Raw genomic sequence first — 20,220 nt, 5'->3', positions numbered from 1 at the left:
GAGCTATGGACCCACTCATGTGTACTCTTTGGTTGATGGTTTACTCCGTGGGAACTCTGAGGGGTCCACTAATTGTTACTGTTGTTCCTCCTATGGGGTTGCAATTCTTCTGTTCTTCCCCTAACCCTTTCCATTGGGGTGGCTGGCTCAGTCCGATGGTTGGCTGTGAGTGTCTGCATCTGCCTTAGGTGGTGGTAGTGCCCCTCAGGACAGCCATACCAGGCTCCTGTTTGCAAGCACATCTTGGCATCAACAGTAGTTTGATGTCTGGATGGTATGGATCACTAGGTGGGGCTGTCTCAGGGTGGCCTTTCCTTCAGTCTCTGCTCCATTTGTGAGCCTTTGTTTCCTCTAGACAGGAACAATTGTAGGTTAAACATTTTGAAATGTGTGGGTGGCCCCATGCTTCAGCTGGGGGCCATGTTTATCTACTGGAGGTGGTCTCTACAGGCTTTATCTCCCTGCCTGGGCATTCAGCTGATGTCATCCCCATTGGGTCCTGGGAACCTCTCACATCCCTAGCATCTAGGATTTTCTAGTAGGCACACCCCCACCCCCACTTTCTATCCATTCTCTTGGCACTCTGGACTTCTCTTCCTCTACCTGATAGTGCCCCACCCCTTTTTTCTACTCCCTCCCCTCCCACCTAGCTCTCTCCCTCCTGTGATTATTTTGTTCTCCCTTCTAAGTAGGATTGAAGCATTCACACCTTGGCCTTCTTGTTAAGCTTCATATAGCCTGTGAGCTGTATCATGGGCATTCTGGGCTTTTGGTTTAATTTCTGCTTATCAGTGAGTACTTTCCATGTATGTCCTTTTGGGTTTGGGTTACTTCACTCAGGATATTTTCTAGTATCATCCATTTTTCTGGAAAAATTCATGAAATCATCATTTTTAATAGCTGAGTAGTACTGCATTTTATAAATGAACCACATTTTCTATATCCTTTCCTCTGTTGAAGGGCAGCTGGGTTTTTTTCCAGCTTCTGGCTATTATAAATAAGGCTGCTATGAACATGGTGGAGCATGTGTCTTTGTTATATGTTGGAGCATCTTTTACATATGTGCCCAGGAGTGGTATAGATGGGTCTTCAGGTAGAACTATTTACAGTTTTCTGAGGAAACTCCGCATTGATTTCCAGATTGCAATCCCATCAGCAATGTTCCTCTTTCTCCACATCCTCCCCAGCATCTGCTGTCACCTGAGTTTTTGATCTTAGCCATTCTGATTGGTATGAGGTGAAATCTCAGGGTCATTTTGATTTGTATTTCTCTGATGACTAAGGATGTTGAACATTTCTTTAGGTGCTTCTCAGCTATTCTTGTGGCTTTGTTTGTTTTATTTATATGAGTACACTGTCTCTGTCTTCAGACACACCAGAAGAGGGCATTGGATCCCATTGCAGATGGTTGTGAGCCACCATGTGGTTGCAGGAAATTGAACTCCAGACCTCTGGAAGAGCAGTCAGTGCTCTTAGCCTCTGAGCCATCTCGCAGCCTGCAGCCATTCTTGTTAACTACTGTTAAAAGATTTAGCTTGGGCTGGAGAGATGGCTCAGCTGCTCGTCCAGAGTGAGTTTAATTCCCACCAACCACATGGTGGCTCACAGCCATGTGTAATGGGATTCGATGTGTGGCTGAAGACAGCGATGGTGTACTCACATACATAAAATAAATCTTAAACATGTAGCTTAATTGGTACTTATTAAATGCTTGCCAAGTGTCCTTGGATATCATTTGAGAGGACAGATTTGAGAAGTTGTTGTTAAATATTTGGCGGCTATGAGTAGAGAGAGACTTGGGTTTGCTCATGAATAGAATGCTTTCTACTTTACCTTAACTTAGGTCTTTTGGTGATTAGAGAGGGGAAAAAGGAACAACCTGAGAGCATTTTCTTTTCTCCTGTTTTAGGTATCCCTAGTCTGAAAATCCCTGTAAATAGGAAAAGTGAAACCTTTAGAGCCACCATGTGATTGCTGGGAATTGAACTCGGGACCTCTGGAGAGCAGTCAGTGCTCTTAACCACTGAGCCATCTCTCCAGCCCCAGACGATGAACCTTGATTCTCTTTAAACCTCCTGCTTGTTATAAGTCAGGAACAGTATATCTCTACTAGAACTACCTTACTGTTCTCACGACTGCAGTAAAGTGCTTAAGTAAAAGGGAGAGAAAGATTTTCTTATCACAGTTGGAGAGTTTAGTTCATCGTGACAGGTGATGGATGCATGGTGACAGGAATGTGGGGCAGTGGGTCACATTGCTCCACTGTGGAGAAGATGCGTTCTGTTGCTGAACCTGCTTTCCTTTGAGTCAAAGACCCTAACCCGGGGAATGGAGCCACCTCTGCTCAAGGTGATTCTTCCCACGTCAGTCCAGTCTAGAAGTAACTTTAGAAGCATGGTCAAAGGTTTGTCTCCTAGATAATTCTAGATTCTATGAAGCTGACAGTAGCACAAGAACTATAATGAAAACGTAGGTGTGTGTGTGGTTAAAGAGATGGCTCAGTGCTTAAGGACTCTGTTCTCAAGGAGGACCAAGTTTCATTCCCAGCACTCGTGGGGTGGCTCACAACTGCCTGTAACTCTAGCTTAAGGGTCTTGTGTCCTCTTCTGGCTTCTGAGGGCAGTTGTACTCAGGTACACACGTCCTCACACAGATATGCATGCATTATTAAAAGACAAAAATAGAACTATAGTGCCTAAAGGCTTCTTGGGAAACTGTCATCCCTTAAAAAGGAAAGGAAAAAATAAGGTAATTTTCTGTAGCATTTTAGCATATTCTATCTGATTTATGCTTATGAGAATAGTTATTCTATAAATGATCTTTGTCTTTGATCTTTGGGAAGAGAGGCAGAACCATAATAAAACATTAATCTCTTGGAAAACTTAACCTCTCCAGACAGTTTATAAATCAACTTTGAAAGGCCAAGGGCAGGGAATGCTTTACTCTTGCCTCTGGTGGCCAGGTTGAGACCATCAGAGTAGTCTTGTAGTTTGTTTGATTTAGCAAGGTTTACAGTTTGGTTGTGACAGTACTCTTAAATGGGTTCTTAAATTGTGGCTATTGCACCAGTCAGCACAAATTGGGAACACACCTTTCCTGAGTTCATGTGCTTCTTAGAAAAACTTGCTGTATGCTGCGATAAATTGACAGTGCTTGTTTTAATTATTGTTGGATGTGACACAATTACACAGTTGCAAAACCAGTGGTTTGACTGTTTGGCTTTGAGTTTTTTACATTGCTTACTGATCTGAATGCGACTCCCACGACATACAGAAACGGTTCTAAAAACTACCAGATATTTTTTGTTTTTAGTGGAAATCACTATTTCCTTTAACCCCATGGTTCACCTCATTGAGATTCTCTGCTTCTTTAACTCAGTTCTCTCCTGGTCCTAACTCCATGAGCTCTATTCTGGTCACAGCCCTTTTCTCCACATTTTTCAGGGTATTATCCTTGACTCTTTCTCACACGACTGTAGAGCATCTAAAGTCCGTGTGCTGAATACAGCAGTTATATTTTGTTTGGCCCATGTAGTGATTTAATTTTCTTTAAAGGAAGGATTCGTTGGTAGTTTAAAAACAAGGAGATTTCACTCAAAAATTCTTGTACTCACCTTTTCAAGGAAAAAAGAATCTTCAAAGAGTTGATGCAAAGCCAGAGTTTTCTGGCTGGGCTTGATGGGAAGCTGGTAGCAGTTGTCTGCTGTAGTACAGGCAGTCTGCTTAGTGTCTGCTAACTTGTGTTTCTTGTCTCCATCAGACATGCCCAGTGTCCAAGCCACAGTCTTGGCCTTACTGGACACCGTTCCTTCCAGGGCTTCTTTTGTATTGTTTATTCCCCGCCATTGGCCTGCAGAGATGTTTAGGAATTGATTGGTCTTGGTTTTATCTCCGTGTTCTGTTTTTTAACTCCACCCTTTTATTGGCTGTTTCCTTCTGATCTGTATGTTTTTAATATTTGGTAGAAAATAGGGCTGTATCTGTTTGTATGGGGGTTTTTTTTGTTTGTATGTTTTTAAAATAGATTTTAGAGCAGTTCATCTCAATAGATGGTAAGTAAATTGTTTCTCTGGAATCAGGCCCCATTGGCAAAAGAATAAAACTTACTGTAAGACGGTAAGTTTTTGTGACACTTTCATGAACTTAAGGAAAGTTGCTTATCCTTAAGCAACTGATATCCTCTATCAGAGGAACTAAAATGTCCTTGTTTATGTAGTTATGCCAGTTGTAGTTGAGGATGAAACTTTAAATATGACCTTACTTAGCATTAAGAGTGGATAATTCTGTATTTTTTTCATCAGAGAAATGGTCTTCTAAGTTTTAGGAACTGCTCATAGAGATCCAATCTCCTAACCCTAAAGTTTTTGTGTACTGTTTCTGACAGATCATTATTTCGCCCTTCACTTGAACTGTAAGAAGGGTTACATAAGGCTCTCAGATATCTAATAAATATAGTAAAGTAGTGATGGATGAGGACGTACAGCCAACTGTGGTGGTAAATGCCTTTAATACCATCACTTGGGAGGTAGAGCCAGGTGGATCTCTGTGAGTTCAAGGCCAGCCTGGTTTACATAGAGAGTTCTAGACCAGTCTCAGTGCATTAGGGGACCACTTGTGGCATGAAGGGAGTGGGTATGGAGGAAGTATTGGACAAGACAGGGCAGTTGTCAGATATCTTAAAGAGGAATAAAGAAGAGGATGTTGTCCCGTGGATGCAGCAGGGGTGTGGTGTGCATGTGGTGTGCATGTGTTAACCCCTGTGTCATCAGAGTAGCGCTTAGATCTCAATGTTTAAGTAACAGTGGAGATCTTGATTTACTTGTGTATATGAGATAGCACAAAAGCAAATAGAACTTTTTTTTTGGATTTTTTAAGCTCTTTTTTTTAATTGGATTTTTAAGTTTGCATTACACATGTTATCCCCTTTCCTGTCCATAAACCCCCATCCCACCTTTCTTCTATGAGGGTGTTCCTGCACCCATCCACCCACCCCTTCCCGCCTCCCCACCCTGAAATTCCCCTACACTGGGGGGGGGGGTCAAGCCTTGGCTGGACCAAGGGCTTCTCCCTTTGGTGCCCAACAAGGCCATCCTCTGTTACAAATGCAGCTGGAGCCATGGGTCTGTCCATGTGTACTCTTTGGGTGGTGGTTTAGTCCCTGGGAGCTCTGGTTGGTTGGTATTTTTTTCTTATGGGGTTGCAAACCCTTTCAGCTCCTTCAATTCTTTCTCTAACTCCTGAAATGGGGACCCTGTTCTCAGTTTAATGATTGGCTGTGACCATCCGCCTATGTATTTGTCATTCTCTGGCAGCCTCTCACGAGACAGCTATATCAGGCTCCTGTCAGTATGCACTTCTTGGCATCAGCAATATTGTCTGGGTTTGGTGGCTGTATGTATATGGACTGAATCCCCAGGTGGGGCAGTCTCTGGATGGCCTTTCCTTCCATGTCTGCTCCAAACTTTGTCTCCGTATTTCCTCCTAAGAATATTTTTGTTCCCCCTTCTAAGAAGGACTCAAGTGTCTGCACTTTGGTCGTCCTTCTTGAGTTTCATGTGGCCTGTGGATTCTGTCTTGGGTAATGTGAGCTTTTGGCCTAATATCCACTTATCAGTGAGTGCATACCATGTGTGGGTTTCTTTTTTTTTTTTTTTTTGTGATTGGGTTACCTCAGGAGGATATTTTCTAGTTGCATTCATTTGCCCATGAATTTCATGAGGTCATTGTTTTTAATAACTGAGTAGTACTCCATTGTGTAGATGTACCACATTTTCTATATCCATTATTGGTCACTCACATTGTGCCAGGAGCTGTGCTAAATAGTTTACATGCATGGGTTTATTCACCCCCCCAGTGCAGGGTTTGGTGTTTTTATCCCTGTTGTAAAGTTAAGGGGAGGGGACTTGAAGAGACACGGGCTCTTTGTATGCCACCTGGCTAGTCATCAGTAAGTCTTTCACCGGAAGGCAGGCCTGTGACTGTACAAGGCCCTAATACCAAACTTTCTATTTCCATATTTGCTTTAAAAAGTGAACCAAGAGAAACCACTGCCATTTATTATAGGGCAGAGAATTACTATAGCAGTTTTGAGCATCTGAAGTATCTGCTAGTTTAAAAACTTTTAACCAAGTCCCAGACCACACTTGAATCACAAAACAAGCTTGCCAAAACAAGTCAAGTAAATGCATTGGTTTCTTTCATAATCTGTATTTATGAATTCCTGGCTTTTCATGCATTTTCCTGGCTTTCAGAAATCTGTCAGTTTTTCACAGGGGCCTTTGTTATATTGAGAATTAGCTAGGTACTTCTGTCTCATAGTATTTTAGTAAGTGCAACAAGCTCTCTCTCTATCAGTGAAATAAATGGCCTTTTCACTTTAAGGTCCTTGCCATCCTAGGATTTATAATTGAGCGTTCTCATGGCACTTTGTACGTCCAGAGTCATTTATAATCATTAGTTAGCTGTTTCCCATGTGTCTCTGTGGAATACACTCATATTCCCTCTTGTTGTTTTACTGATGAGAATGCAGATAGAGCCAGTTTGACGGACTTGACGTTCACACAGTAAGTCAGTAACTCTGGTCTGAATAAGCATCCAGCTTTAGCTCCGTGGTCCTGTACTGGGTTTACAGGCTGCCGTTTGAAAAAGCTGATGAGTTTTCAGTTTTCCTGCCCAATGGTTTGATTTCTGCTTCCTGGGAAAGCTCCTGATGCCAGCATTCCACGAGGCTGTGCAGCAGGCACAGAGCAACCCTCTCATTTGGAGCTGCCCACACACAGGGGTGTGTTTAAAGATACAGGTCCAAATCCAAAAATGTGAAGGCGCAAACGCATGGCCTTCTTCTATTCCATCTTCTAGGCTTCTGATGTTTATAGACATCAGACTGCACAACTGCCCTGTCTTGTCAGATATCTTCCCATACTCCCTGTGCGCCCTCTCCCTTCGTGCCACAAGTGGTCCCCTAGTGTACCTGCATTAGACCAGATGCAATCACAATCCTACCTACATCGATGGTCTGACTTCTTGTCTTTACCCTCCCTGTGTCTAAAACAGTACAGGAGCTGCCTCATGGAAGGTGGAAGCAACAGCCCTGTGCTAGGCACTTTGGGCCTCGCCTGGGAAGTCTCTTGATGCTTTAAAATTGTTGGACCCTCATTTTTGATTGTCCACCCAAGCTTAATGAACATCTATCTGTTGGGTGCCTGCTTTGCTGTTAGAGATTGTTGTTCAAATGTGGCTTAGTATACAAGAGCAAGGGAGAAACAAGAGCACAAAATAGGGGCTGGAGAGATGGCTCAGTGGTTAAGAGCACTGACTGCTCTTCCATAGGTTCTGAGTTCAATTCTTGACAACTACATGGTGGCTCATAACCATCTGTTATGGGATCTGATGCCCTCTTGTGGTGTGTCTGAAGACAGCTACAGTGTACTCACATAAAATAAATCTTTAGAAAAGTAATAATTCAAAATAGAAGATACAAAATGCTAAGTGCAAGTTGAGGTCTGCTTTATGGAATCTATTCTCCTTAGTACTAAGCTTCCATGGGCAAAATGAATAGCATGAGCAAAGGGGTAAGTGTGTCTGACATCCTTGCAATTGCTTTCCTGAGGATGTAAAAGGAATGGCCTCTTAGGTATATGACATTAGGCTTGGGGACATTTATAGCTCACTCTTGGGGATATTCTAATTGACAAGCAATGAGAGGCCATGGGGTATTTTACAGCCGATGTATAGATTTTATTACACAAATGTAGTTAATGCTGGGATGCCCAGCAGTAGACTGCTTACCCAGTATTTGTGAAGTTTGAGTTCAATCCGCAGCACTACACAAGATAAAGCGTGAGAGAAGACAGATGTGTAAGGACAGTAGTGGTTGAATCCGAGACTGTGGTACAAACATGAAGCAGTCCAGGTGAGAAGCTGTGTGTCTCTCTGTCCTTTTAGCAGTGGGAGGAGAAGTGGACAGGTAGGAATATGATAGCAGGGTGGCTTTGTGCTGAATAAACTTAGCAAAGCTAGGATTTTTTTGTGCAGAATCCTTGTAGTTTCAGGCACTTCTGGCTACAAGACACATTCCACACAACATTTAGAAGTCTTGGGGAACAGAGGAGCATTATGGTTCACTTGAGTGAATGTTTGATCACATTAGAGTCCCCTTACAGGCATACTTCTGAACACACCTGTGAGGATGTTTCTAGAGAGCATTGATGAGGGGCAAGACCTGCTTTCAGCATGGGTGGCACTTCCAAGAGTGAGGGCCCAGGAAAAAGACGTGTCTGTCTGTGTTTACAGCTCCAGCCTGCATTAGTACGGCTGTTGGCTCCCATCCTCCATCAGACTCCAACTTTCTCGATGTTCCTGTGTGAACTCTGTAACCAGCAATGCTCCACAGAGATTCCAAGCTGCCACTGCCAGACTGGAACACCTGAAGTGCCCTTCTCCATAAACTGAGTGGCTCCCTGGCTTCTTTCTCTTCATCTTGAAGACATTCAGTGTTAGACCGCCTTGCCCCTAAAGTATCAGCTGATGTATTAAATCCCCATATGTATCCCATGCACAGTTGCTGGTTTCTGTTTCTCTAGAGCAGCTTGCCTGAGAAGGCACCACATGCTGTTGCACCTTTGCTGGCTTTGTTGCATTATACTCGTGCTGAGCTTGCATTTCCTCTTAACTCCTGTCACATCTTCTGCAGCTTCTCATGGCAGGCACAGCACTGGTCACAGAAGCAGAGGGCTCAGGGGCTCCTAAATCACACAAGGCTAAGTTTATACAACAAATCCCATTTTTCTACACCATGCCTACTTTTGGGTTTATTTTCTTCTTTAAATTATTTGGCTGCTATAACAAAAATACCTAGGTGAGTTTTGGGAGTAGGCCTGGACTGTTAAGAGTCCTGTATAGACTATTAGTGGAAGACTTGTGTCATACTAAGAGGCTGTTTGGTGAAAGGTTCAAGAGCTGAGGAAAATATCAAGCTAAAGGAAAGGTAGGACATTTTGTATAGCTATTAGCCTTAACATTGAGAAATGAACATATGTCACCAATGCATGCTCTAGCCAAGTGTTTCTAAATATTCTGTCAAAAATGTGTCAGGACAATAGTAATAGGTGAGGGAAGATCAAGAAGAAAGTTTAGGTACAAGGGAGCCTGCATTTGTGAGTTTGAAGAGTACAACTAGTGGCTATAATTGGTTGTCAAATCAAGTACATCTGGAATTACTTAAAAGCCAACCTGCTGGGTGCACTTGTAAGGATTTTTCTGGATTGGGTCAGTGGAGGTGGGACGATCCACCTTATGTCTGTGCCATACCTTCTGGTGGCAGCCTGCATACAGGCTGGAAGAAGGAAGTTTTTTCTGTTTAACCTGCTTGACCTCAATCTCACTATCAAGGTATTAGACTTGTATTAGAGTCTACTTCTAAGGGATTCCCGCATGTACTGAAGACATCCAGTCTCGTGATGGATGAACAAGAATTGCATTCTTGGACTTTATGTTGGAAGACAGCCATTGTTGGAATAGTCAGACCATAGGCTGAAAGCCACTCTAATAAATGCCATGTATCATTCTGTCAGTTCTGTTTTTGTGGAAAATGCTAACTATTACACCTAGCCTCTCCAGATAGTAAATGATGCTCAAGTAAGAAATGTCTTCCAGAGAGAGCAAATCAAAGAAACTGTAAAGATAGTGCATGATGAAGCTGATGATATGTAGATTTTGTTTAGAACACAGGAAGATCGAAGATCCCAACTGAATGGCCGGAGTCTTTTTTTTTCCCCTCCCCATCTTTATTAACTTGAGTATTTCTTATTTACATTTCGATTGTTATTCTTCCCGGTTTCCGGGCCAACATCCCCTTAGCCCCTGCCCCTCCCCTTCTATATGGCTTCCCCTCCCCATCCTCCCCCCATTACAACCCTCCCCCCAACAATCACATTCACTGGGGGTTCAGTCTTGGCAGGACCAAGGGCTTCCCCTTCCACTGGTGCTCTTACTAGGCTATTCATTGCTACCTATGAGGTCAGAGTTCAGGGTCAGTCCATGTATAGTCTTTGGGTAGTGGCTTAGTCCCTGGAAGCTCTGGTTGCTTGGCATTGTTGTTCATATGGGGTCTCGAGCCCCTTCAAGCTCTTTCAGTCCTTTCTAAGATTGAATAGCTGGAGTCTTAAAGGCACAGTTCCATAGCAGTTTCACCTGGAAGTCCAAGACAGAGGGCTGGTGAGGAGGCTCAGCAAGTAAAGGTGTTTGTCACCAAGTTGGACCTGACTTTAGTCCCCGGATCTTACAGGGTGGAAGGAGAGAGCGGGTTCTTACAAGTTGGCCTCAGACCTTCACGTGCACACTGCAGCGGTTCTCACCCACCCAGTAAATATAATAAAAAAATGTTTAAAGGAATTCTAAGACAGAGGCTGCACATTCTGCAGGCAGCTGCAGATGGAGGTCAAGCTTGACAGAAGGTGGTAAGACCTGGAAAGACCCACTGAAGTGGTTTTTTTAAAAGAATTTTTGTCAGTTTGGATAGAAAGGAATAATGCTAATTTTTAAAAATAATGTCCTGTTGGTAGGATTGTATCTAGCACAATAAAATGGTACAACCACCCTGGAATACAGTGACAGTGCCTCAAAAGAGTATATGAACTGGTACTGTATGACGTAATGATCCCACCCCTAAGTATATTCCCTAGTTGAAATGTTACACCTTTAACTCCTCAATGTTATTTCTAAGAGCTAATGAAAGAAGAGCCCTAATGCCTTCATGAAGACGAAACGATGAGTAAAAAGTGGTATGTAGATATAATGGAATATTATTTGACAGTAAAAACTAAGAAATGGTGTATACCTTTACATGGATATGCCTTGCAAATGTTAGTCTCAGAAGCCAGTCATATAACTTCACCTATATACAATGTTCAAAATTTTTCAAAAAAAAAAAGGATCAGGGTGGGTTATGGTTGGGTTTTAGAACATGACCACATCATTTTATTTTTCTCACTTGCTGCCAAGAGGTAGAGAATTTAATTTGTCTCACTTGAAATGTGGGCAGACCTCAGTGACTTGCTTCTTTCTAATCAAAAGATTGCCAATTAGAATTAACAATCCAGCAGTGATGCCCATGGCTCCAGGCTAAGTCATGTAGGTAATGTTTCCACCCTTCTTTCTATCTGGAGATGCCCAAGCCACATGTCCAGGCTGACCACCTGAAGGTTCTAGTCGACAGTCCACATCTCTTGCCTGACACAGGAAGGTGAACTTTTAGGTGATTTTTGCTTTGCTGCCACAGTGGTCATCAAAGGGAGCAATTAGAAGCTTGGGCCAAATCAAGATCGGTGAATAGATTAATGTTTAAATCATTGTGGGGTGATTTTACAGCAATAGATAACCAGAGAAAGTTGGGTTTATACTTACAGAAGAAGGAATCCAAGTTTACAGTGCAATCTAGGTTTCTCAGAGCAGTAGGAAGCAGGATCAGGCTACAGGGTCCCCCTTCCTTCTCTAGGTGAGTAACAGATTTCCATTGTTTGGGTACCGTCTTGTCGGATTCTGGACACACAATAGTTGCTTAGAGGTGATGGTGGCACAGTTTTTTAAACGATTCCTTCTTGTGTATCTGTACATGTGTGATGGTCCACGTGTGCACGCATGTAGAGGCACAAGCTGCCTTTGGGAGTCTTCCTCTACTTGTTTCTCCCTCACTCATTGATGTAGGATCCACATGGCTACTTTGGCCAGCCAAAATGCTGTGGGGGTCCAAGTCTCGGCCTTTGGAGAGTTGGATTTGCAGGTGAGCTCCCAAGTGTATCCTGAGTTTCTGACTTGTGGCGATCTGAACTTTGGACTTGTGCAGCAAGTAGTTTAAGAAGCTTGTCTCCAGAGGAGAGATGTATACAATCTCAGGAGAAACCAGAGCATAGTTTTTCTAAATTTTAATTTTTACCGTGCGTTTGTATGTATGTGCATGCACACCTAAGTGCAGGTGACCTCAGGCAGCGTTCAGCAGAGCATGTTGTTGGATTATATAAAGCAGGTGGTCATGAGCTGTATGTAGGACATGGGTTTAGGGAACCAGACTTGAGTCCTAGCCACTGAGCCTTCTCTCTGGGCCCTAAGAATAAGACTTTCTAAGAATAAAACCTTTTGATTTCCGTCTTAATAGTTTTTGTTGCAAAGCGAGGGTGAAAGAAAAAAGGCAGTTCATATGTAGCTGGAAATGGTTTGATCTGTTCTAGCAACTGGAAGTCATTAGCGATAAGCTTGTCTTGTTATGATGATAGGTGACTTTCCTTATACTGTTGTAAGGGTACTGTTCCTATGTCAGAACTGTGGTGGTACCTGTTGTTCTCATGTTGGAAACTTCTTGCTTCAATACCACTTTCCAGTGACACTCTTTTCTATTTTCCTTAAAATATTATCTTCTTAGTTATTTCTCTTTCCTGGTTTTCTTTTTACCCATAGCGACTCTCCTCATCTGCTAGACAAGATAGATTTATATCATTATCATGATTTGTTTTCTACAACTGGATTGGAATTTCTTTGGGAGCAGAGTCTTTTAACTTTCTCATCTACTCCTTTATAAGCAGTTCTTGCACTGGAGTTGTGTTCTGAAAACTTGATAGGCTGAGTATCATTTATAGTATTTAAATATTTGGCAATCATAATCTAAGCTTGCAATATGTCTAACCAAAGTGCCTCCAAGCCTCCTCATATCTAGGTACAGATGGGGTTCTAAGGATTAAAAATCACTGGCCACAGTTTCCTCTGTCATAACCCCAGAACCAATAAGACTAGTATTAAGAACCCCCGTGTGCCGGTTACTCAGCATCAATAATGTCAGTAATCATCAATATCGTGTCCATCTTGCTGCTTTTCCTACTTCCTCCAGTTTCTGCATTTCTAAAGGTTGGATAGTTGCAGAACAAGTCCAATTGTTAATACTATTGTTTTATATAAGCAGAATCAAGGCTCACTGTTCTTGCAGCCAGCCCATCAATACCTTTCTCTGACCAACTGCTGTGCTTACCGAGATCTCAACCTGTGGATCACTACCCCTTTGGCAATCCTCTGCCTCCAAAAATATTTATATTATGATCCACAACCAAAGCAAAATTATAGCCATGAAGGAGAAATGAAAAATAAGTGTGTGGATGGGGGTCTCCACAACATGAGGAACCGTATTAAAGCCACATGAGGAGAGTTGAGAACCACTGCAGTAGAGCTTCCGATGTTCGAGATCTGGCCGAATCTTTTGCTGAGGGCAACCTCAGCTTGCTCTCTGGGCCTCCTATGTCTCTATGGAGTTAGCCTAAAGCCATGGTTAGATGTAGTTTTCTGTATGAGATTTCATCTGCGCTCTTGGCTGTATCCTATCAGGTACTTTCATCCCACGTGATGCTTTCAGTTGTAAGTGACTAGAACTGATTAATGGGTTACTAACCCTAATCCTACCAACTGAGCTCCTGTATTTCATTAGAACTTGGAGAAATGATGAATTTTCTGAGGCCTGCTAAAAGTCATTTATTAGCTCCAATTTCTGTATGAATGAAAACTATGAACTATTTGAATGTACTGGCATGCAGTTTGTATTAGAATAATTTAACACATGCTTGATTCACTTCTCCTTTATTAGTTTTTAGACTGAGCTGATGTCCCACCCACTCCAAGTATGATTAATGAGTTTTTTTCCTCCTTTTATAGAATTCTGTTATGAACTTCAAGGCTTCAGTATTAGGAAATGTTTGTCTACTTTACATTATTTTTTTTTTTCAGATATTTAGCCTTCCTCATCTCAAACTGGTGGAAGACTCCCAAAGCTGGCCCAGTGACCTGAAGTGATCTCAGTATTGGATGACGTCCATGTTTCTGGCATGGACAAGCTTGCTTACACAAGCCCTGTCTTGTATGCTTCTGGCCCAGCCTGCAGTGGCCATTTCCCCTCTCTCATTAGAAAATCATCTAATACCTCCTACCTTCATCATAATGGGCAGTGGTTTAGCATCTATGACACAACAATTCTGCAATTACATATTCTAAAGATATAGAATAACTCTTGCCCCATAATGGTTACCTCTTCAAAAATCATGACTGAGAGATTATTGCTAACAGCACTGAAGGGTGGCAAGAGCACTAAGATCCTTACTTTGAATGGGAAGAAGATGAGCAAGATGCCCTCAGCACTGGAAAAACTGCCTAATCTGAGGACTCTAGACCTTCAGAATAATCAAATCTCCAAAGTATGCCCTGAGCTAAGGACCTTGACCAAGGTGAGGAACCTTAGAGCTTTTGGGAATGAGGATAGAAAGTAGATATAAGTTGTGAGTGATGGAGCAGTGACACTTTAATCTCTGGAGACTTAGCTCTCTCGAGACAATATGGAGTACCCTTGGAGAGGGATGAGTAGCTGTTCTTGCTTAGGGCATTACACATGGCAGGAAAGATGTTGCAATTTACTCCTGTGCCCTTTGGCCCACATCTGGAATCCGAATTAGATCCGTGCTCTTCTTCCTTCAGGCTGTCATCTGGAAAGAGGTTGGAAGCCTGGGTCTAGTAGTCTTCTACCTTGGGGCTCACATCTGGAAGTAGGCTTTGAGGATTCAGGCAAGACTGTGCCCACCTCCCTGGGGAGATTGTCCCGAAGTCTTTACATATGGAAGTAAGACACATTAAGGGTGTTGAGGGAGTTACTTTTTCATTTCCTAGAACTGGCTGGAACTTCAAGTGGAGAGGAGGGTTGATAGGAATAGGAAAGGAAAGGAATTTCTCCCCCTAAAACAGCCTTTAGGAGACGGTTAATGTTTAAAATAAAGAATATCCGTTTAAAGAGAAGCAGTTGACATGAATGAGTCCCAGATGCATATGTTAAAGGTTTCTGCCTGATCATGTCTGACTGCAGCCATTAAAAATCTTGAGGTTAAGTGGGCACAAGGCAACCGTTTTCCTTTTGTTGATTTCTTCACAGTCAGTACCAAAAGAGCCTTTAGACAACTCAGCCATTGCCCCTTACTAAGAGTTAAAAGGGTAGACATACCATCTTCACACGGCCTCCTTTACCCGTTATGAAATCATAATATGCAATAGTAGTTAGTAACTTCCAATGGTGTGGCAGCAGCCATAAGACAGGACTTACACTTTTCTAAAGGACAGATTAAGTTTCTGAGCAAAAAAATTTGAGTTCTTGCTAAAAACGGTGAAGTGACTTGTTTCCTGCTTGACTTAGTTTCTATTTGTTGATTGTTGTTAGAAGAAAACGCCTTGTTTAAAAACTTACACTAAAATTATCTTTTATGACACTTTCAGTTCTAGAGTCCTCACTTCCATGTTTTAATTCTCCACTTAATTCTTTCTTTGTTGCGCCCATTTTAGTTACTACCTTTCAAATCCCTCTATGTTAAGTTTAGCTTCTGCACTGTTACCTTTTCAACTCAGCGTGATGGCCCACTTGGATGTTTCGGTAGCTGCAGCCTCCCTCTGCTCCCCACTGTGTATACTGCCCGCACCGCCATGAGCGGTCCACTCTGGCCTTGGCTTACGTCTTCAGTTATAACCATGTACAAGCCTTTACTTTGCCTCAGAGAAGTCTGCAGTGTGCATTGCTGATGAATGAGGGTCTTTTGCGGGGAGAATCAGTATATTTTTGTCCCTGGGCTCTTCTTGCTGTCTTTTCTTTGCATATAAAACCTTCCACACTTTATTTTACTCTGCCACATTTAATCCTTTAGTTCCTGCATCTTTTTTTTTTTTTTAATGCACCTGATATTTTCCTCCAGGACCTTCATTCTCCAGCCCTTAACTAAGCTGATTGTCTTCTGGTTTTGCTGAATACTGTCAGTCCAGAATGTCACTGACAGCCATCCCAAAGTGGACACAGGTTTCTGAAACCCGTTTTTCTTCTCACAACTCCATTCACCCTTTTTCTCCCTTTCCCGTATGTACCTCCTCTGCTGCTGCCTTTGGATTGCTAGAATTAAAAACATGTGCCTGCGTGATCATCAAGTTATCTTTTTTTTTTCATTGCAGTCTCTATATATCATGCTAGTCTGAGTATGTTGTATTTAATATTTAGGTCCCTTGAATCACCCCTTCATGTCTTGGAGAGCAGGAATTCATGGCACATACCTAAACATAATAAAAGCAATATACAACAGGCCAACAGCAAACATCAAATTAAATGGAGAGATGCTTGAAGCAATCCCACTAAAATCCAGAACAAGACAAGGCTGTCCACTCTTTTCCTATCTATTCAATATATTACTTGAAGTTCTAGTTAGAGCAACTAGACAACAAAATGAGATCAAGGAAATACAAGTTGGAAAGGAAGAAATCAAGGCATCACTATACTGGATGATATGATAGTAGACATAAATGACTCCCAAAATTCTGTCAGAGAACTCCTACACCTGATAAACAATTTCAGCAAACTGGCTGGATATAGAATTAAATCCATAGCCTTCCATTATACAAACGGTAAATGGGCTGAGAAAGAAATTAGGAAAATAACACTTCACAATAGCAATAAATATAAAATATCTTGGTTTAATTCTAACCAAGCAAGTGAAAAATCTCTATGACAAGAACTTCAAGTCCCTGAAGAAAAAATGGACCTCAGAAGATGGAAAGATCTCCCATGCTCATGGATTGGCAGGATTAATATAGTAATCATCTTGCCAAAAGCAATCTACAGATTCAATGCAATCCCTATCGAAATTCCAACTACATTCTTCACAGACATGGAAAAAGGAATTAACTTCATATAGAAAAACAAAAAATCCAGGGTAGCCAATAGAATTCTTAACAATAAAAGAACTGGGGAAATTACCATCCCTGACCTCAAACTGTACTACAGAGCAGTAGTGATTAAAAGCTGCATGATATTGATACAGTGACAGATCAATGTAATACAATTGAAGACCCATGTAGAGAGCTTCGACGTGCCGTGCCTCAAAGATGGCGCTGGTTTCCGCCTTCCACCCTCCCAACGGTGAGCGCTCCTTGCAGTAAACAAGTCCTTATTTGGCTATGTCTGCCTGGCCCGCTAACTTCCGAATAGTGACAGCCTATCTACATGACCCACATGGCTTGCTAGGACTGGCCAGTGCTAGCTATTTAAGTGTGGTGCAGGGCGTTCCCCGGGAGGACAGAGGGGGAGAGAGTCAGGAGAGTGAGAGACAGAGAGAGAGAGAGAGAGAGAGAGAGAGAGAGAGAAGAGATAGAGGTCAGAAGATTGTATCAAGGTTCCTGAGTAAAACTGCTTGAAGACGATCTCCTGTGGTCGTGTCTTCCTTGCTGGTCGAGGTTGGGCGCGGCAGACCCAGAAATAAACCCACATATCTATGGACACTTGATATTTGACAAAGAAGCCAAAACCATACAGTGGGGAAAAAAAAACCAAAAGCATCTTCAACAAATTGTGGGGGTCTAACTGGCAAGCTGCATGTAGAAGACTGCAAACTGATCATACTTATTGCCTTGTACAAAGCTCAAGTCCAAGTGGATCAAGGACTGCCACATGAAACCAGATACATTGAATCTAATAGAAGAGAAAGTGGGAAAAGAGCATTGAATGCATTAGCACAGGGGAAAATTTCCTGAACAGAACTCCAATGGCTTATGCTCTAAGACCAAGAATCAACAAATGGAACCTCATAAAACTGCACAGCTTCTGTAAGGCAAAGGACACTGTCAATAGGACAAGTCAGCAACCTATAGATTGGGAAAAGATCGTGATCAGAGGGCTAATATCCAAAATATACAAAGAACTCAAGAAGTTAGAATCCAAAAATCCAAATAACCCTATTAAAAAATAGGGTACTGAGCTAAACAGAATTCTCAGTAAAGGAATCTCAAATGGCTGAGAAGCACCTAAAGAAATGTTCAGCATCCTTAGTCATCAGGGAAATGCAAATCAAAACAACCCTGAGATTCCACCTCACACCAGTGAGAATGGCAGGTGACAGTACATGCTAGGGAGGATATGGAGAAAGAGGAATCCCATTGCTGGTGGGATTGCAAACTGGTACAACCACTCTGGAAACCAATCTGATGATTCCTCAGAAAATTGGAAATAGGTCTACCTGAAGCTATACCACACTTGGGCATATATCCAAAAGATGCCCCATGATACCACAGGGACATGTACTCTACTATGTTCATAGCTTTGTTTGCAATAGCCAAAAATTGGAAACAACCCAGATGTCCCTGAACTGAAGAATAGGTAGAGGAAAAAAGTGGTTTATTTATATAATGAACTACTATTCAGCTATTAAAAATGAGGACATCATGAGTTTTCCAGGCAAAATGGATGGAACTAGAAATTATCAACCCGAGTGAAGCAATCCAGATCCAAAAGGATATATATGTGCATGGTATGTACTCACTGATAAGTGAATGTTAGCAAAAGTGTACAGAGTACCCACGATATACCCCACAGACCACAAGTTAAAAAAGAAAGGCCCAAACCCAATTAAGTTACACTCCAGAGAATCAAATAGCCCTGTTAAAAAAGGGGATCCAGAGCTAAACAAAGAATTCTCAGCTGAGGAATATCAAATGGATGAGAAGTACATAAAGAAATGTTCAACATCCTTAGTCATCAGGGAAATGCAAATCAAAACAACCCTGAGATTCCACTTCATACCAGTGAGAATGGCTAAGATAAAAAACTCGGGTAACAGCAGATGCTGGTGAGGATGTGAAGAAAGAAACACTCCTCCATTGTTGGTGGGATTGCAGACTGGTACAACCATTCTGGAAATCAGTCTGGATGTTCCTCAGAAAATTGGACATTGAACTGCCTGAGGATCCAGCTATACCACTCCTGGACATATACCCAAAAAATGTTCCAACATATAACAAAGACACATGCTCCACTTGTTCATAGCAGCCTTATTTATAATAGCCAGAAGCTGGAAAGAACCCAGATGCCCTTCGACAGAGGAATGGAAACAGAAAATATGATACATCTACACAATGGAGTACTACTCAGCTATCAAAAACAATGAGTTCATGAAATTCATAGGCAAATGGATGGAACACAATATCATCCTGAGTGAGGTAACCCAGTCAGAAAAAACACATGGTATGCACTCACTGATAAGTGGATATTAGCCCAAAAGCTCAAATTACTCAAGATAGAATTCACAGACCACGTGAAGCTCAAAGCTCAAGGACGGCCGAAGTGTGTATGCTTCAGTCTTTCTCAAAAGGGGGAACAAAAGTATTCATAGGAGGAGATATGGAGACAAAGTTCGGAGTAGAAACTGAAGGGTTGGCCATTCAGAGCCTGCTCCACCTGGAGATCCAGCCCAAATACATACAGCCACCAAACCCAGACAATATTGCTGATGCCAAGAAGTGCTTGCTTACAGGAGACTGATACAGCTATCTTCTGAGGTTCTGCCAGAGCATGACAAATACAGCTAGCAGCCAACCATTGAACTGAGAAAGGGGTCCCCATTGGAGGAGTTAGAGAAAAGATTGAAGGAGCTGAAGGGGCTTGCCACCTCATAAGAACAACAATACCAACCAATCAGAGCTCCTAGGGACTAAACTACCACCCACAGAGTACACATTGCTTTACCTGCCTATGTAGCAGAGGATGACCTTGTTGGGCACCGATGGGAGGAGAAGCCCTTGGTCCTGCTAAGGCTGGATTGCATCCCCCCCCCCATCCCCTCCCAGTGTAGGGGAATGTCAGGGTGGGAATGCGGAAAGGGGTGGGTGGATGGGTGGGGGAACACCCTCATTGAAGAAGGCAGAGGGGGATGGGATAGGGGGTTTATGGACCAGAAACCAGGAAAGGGGATAACATTTGAAGTGTAAAAAAAAAAAAAAATCCAGTTTAAAAAAAAAAAGGAAGCCCAAGTAAGAATGCTTCAATCCTGGTTGGAGAGATGGCTCAGCAGTTTAGAGCACTGGTTGGTCTTCCACAGGTTCTGAGTTCAATTCCCAGCAACCACATGGTGGCTCACAACCACCTGTAATGGGATCTGATGCCCTACAGTGTACTGATATAAATAAAAATCAATCCCACTTAGAAGAGGGAACAAGATCATGTGACCTGGGTGGGAGAGGGGAGGCAGAGGAGAAAAGGGAAACAGGATCAGGTATGGGGGAGACAAGAGAGAAGCCCAGAGGGCCAGGAGAATGAGTGGAAATATATAGCAGTGGGAGGGGTGGCAGAAGGGGGGACCTCTAGAAAGTCCCAGAGACCTGGAATGTGAGAGGCTCCCAG

General features: G+C 42.5%; 2 protein-coding genes across 9 annotated transcripts in view; both read left to right on the top strand.

Annotated features, from left to right (window-relative positions):
- Otud6b (OTU deubiquitinase 6B) overlaps positions 1-14,037 on the top strand; it is a 32,592-nt gene extending 18,555 nt beyond the window's left edge. For both annotated transcript variants that reach the window (XM_039109423.2, XM_063287293.1), the window contains one exon: positions 13,761-14,037. In XM_039109423.2, the coding sequence (XP_038965351.1) occupies positions 13,761-13,821 (61 nt within the window). In that variant the 3' untranslated portion in view covers positions 13,822-14,037. The remainder of the gene's footprint in view (positions 1-13,760) is intronic.
- Positions 14,038-14,050: 13 nt separating this feature from the next.
- Positions 14,051-20,220, top strand: part of Lrrc69 (leucine rich repeat containing 69) — a 158,337-nt gene continuing 152,167 nt past the window's right edge. For 6 of the 7 annotated variants that reach the window (XM_039110544.2, XM_039110541.2, XM_017593569.3 and 3 more), the window contains exon 1: positions 14,051-14,254. In XM_039110544.2, coding sequence (XP_038966472.1) covers positions 14,051-14,254 — 204 coding nt within the window. The remainder of the gene's footprint in view (positions 14,255-20,220) is intronic. The other variant, NM_001134624.1, reaches the window with a different exon arrangement.

The sequence above is a fragment of the Rattus norvegicus genome, chromosome 5 (genome assembly GCF_036323735.1).
Source record: "Rattus norvegicus strain BN/NHsdMcwi chromosome 5, GRCr8, whole genome shotgun sequence".
In the NCBI taxonomy this organism is placed as follows: Eukaryota; Metazoa; Chordata; class Mammalia; order Rodentia; family Muridae; genus Rattus; species Rattus norvegicus.
This window is presented reverse-complemented; position numbering and strand designations above follow the sequence as displayed.